Consider the following 2161-nt stretch of genomic DNA (forward strand, 5'->3'; position numbering starts at 1 on the left):
AGTCCCAATAAGCTCCTATTAGAGAGTCTTATTTGATAAGTCCCAAATAACTATAATAAGTCCCAGTAAGTCCCTTGTGTTTGGTTTAGGTGGGACTTATAGGGACTTTTTTAAGTCCCGAAACCAATAAGTCCCAAAACCAATAAGTCCCTGAAAACAACACCCTCTAAGTAAACAACAGAAATGAGGCATCATTTACAAACATGGAAGTCGGTGATGGGCACCGCAGCCATGTAAAACGGCCGGACGCGATAGCTCGCCGCTACCTCTGAATGACACGGCGTCGCCCTCATGGAAAGAAACGTCAGGAGCTCTCGGTTCGATTCACCATGACGGACACATCATATATGTACATATAGGATGAGAGCGGTGCGGTGGCTCACAGATCGGACAAGGTGAGCAGCTCCTCGAGGTAGTCTGCTCCAAGGTCCTCCAGCTCCAGCACGCACGTTGACAATGCCGATGCAGCACCTACCCCCGTTGCCGCCGTCGCCGCCGTGCCCGTCCTCCTCTTGTTCTTGGGATTTCTCTTCCGGATGCAGTGCCGGCGCTTCAGCGCGAGCGCAGGCGAGTCCCCCGCGGCGGCGTTCCCACCGATGCCGAGCGCGCGCAGCGACTCCTGCACAACCTTGATCGGGAAGTTGAGTACGGCAGCCGGGCCGCGCACGGAGAAGGCGGCCTGGTCGTAGGCGAGCGCGGCGGCATGCGGAGTGTCGAACGTGCCAAGCCAAACACGGGCGCCGTTGCGGGTGGAGTCCCGGATCTCCGCCGCGTACTTGCCCCACGGCCGCTTCCGCACCCCGATGAGCGGCGACTCCGGCGCACTGCACGAACCACTGGAGCTCCCCTGGGCTTCCACCGCCAGCCATGCGACAGGAGTCGCCATGAATTCGCTGCCTCCACTGTGGTCGCCGGGCGCCGGCCGTGTCCCCTGCAGAGGAGGTGAGCCGTAGTCGTTGCTGGTGATGCAGGTGGCTTCCATGAGGAACGACAACCGCTGGTGGTCGACCTCCATGTCAGAACGAGCTCGAGCTTGAGGGGCACGCCGATGATGTGTGTACTGTGGTGTACCGGAGGAGAAAGAAATGGAGTAGCCGTGGTAGTAGGAGTGATCACCTGCAGGTAGCTCCATTGTAAGCTAAACCTAGGCCGGGACGTACGAGGCGGGGATAATAAGACTTAAGACCAGCAGCATATACGTCGAGCATACGAGACAATCCGTGTATCTCTACATATACCCAGCGTCTAGCGAGCAAACGATGCGAGGAGGGCAGACAAGCTTTGACTTGTAATGATACAGAACTGTAATATATACTGTACTCTATCATTGCATGCTGGACCGATCTAGTATATGGACGAATAGGATTGCAGAGAAGCGAATGACGTAGGGCGGCTGGATACGACAACGCACCCGGGCGTCATCAGGTCAGTATATTTTCCTTATACGTATAAACAGTAGGTACGTACGTAAGTAGCATGCAATCTAACCAAAATTAGCAGGCTGGCTCCTGAAGCTAGCACAGTATGCAATCTAACCAAAATTAGCAGGCTGGCTCCTGAAGCTAGCGCATGAAGCGCATATGGAGGGTGCATGCATCTACGCTCAACGTACCCCATGCATGTGCACATATGCATATATATGGAGTAGATGAAAATTCAAAGGTGATTTTAAAAGAAAACCCGCCCAGATTGGCGAGGCCATTGGTGCAAGCACACTCCCGGATCTATCATTACTGCTGTTGCATCTTTCATGCATGGGACGCAGACAGAGACGCCAGAGATAAACAAGTTTCTGTGTCGCCTCGTATATATATCAACAAGGACAAACCAAGCTTACATTAATAGTAGCTGGTGCCTGTACAGGTGTACATGCAATGAACCTGTACATATGCTCATAGTTTACGCTTTCTATATGGAGTATATAACTCTTTCTCGTACGATTCCTAGCAGCAACGCTTTCTATACTCTTTCTCGTACGATTCCTAGCAGGTAGTGCTGGCCGGCAGATAAAGTAACACAACTGGCGTTATCTTCTTATTAATCTAAACTCTTGGGACTCACTAAACAATTTGCTGCTACAACGATATCTAGCAGCTTATATTTGGCTGTACGCGTCTTACAAATGCCAGAAAAGAAGCCGAACTCTTTCGTGCATTGTTTT

At 51.9% G+C, this 2161-nt stretch overlaps 1 protein-coding gene across 1 annotated transcript; it reads right to left on the bottom strand.

The window, feature by feature from the left end:
* Positions 1–203: 203 nt before the first annotated feature.
* LOC123396756 (ethylene-responsive transcription factor ERF094-like) lies at positions 204–1913 on the bottom strand. The gene has a single exon (XM_045091597.1). It carries the CDS (start codon positions 1130–1132, stop codon positions 380–382), a length of 753 nt encoding a protein of 250 aa, XP_044947532.1. The 5' UTR covers positions 1133–1913; the 3' UTR covers positions 204–379.
* Between the last annotated feature and the right edge of the window lie 248 nt (positions 1914–2161).

Source organism: Hordeum vulgare, chromosome 5H (assembly GCF_904849725.1).
Source record: "Hordeum vulgare subsp. vulgare chromosome 5H, MorexV3_pseudomolecules_assembly, whole genome shotgun sequence".
Lineage (NCBI taxonomy): Eukaryota > Viridiplantae > Streptophyta > Magnoliopsida > Poales > Poaceae > Hordeum > Hordeum vulgare.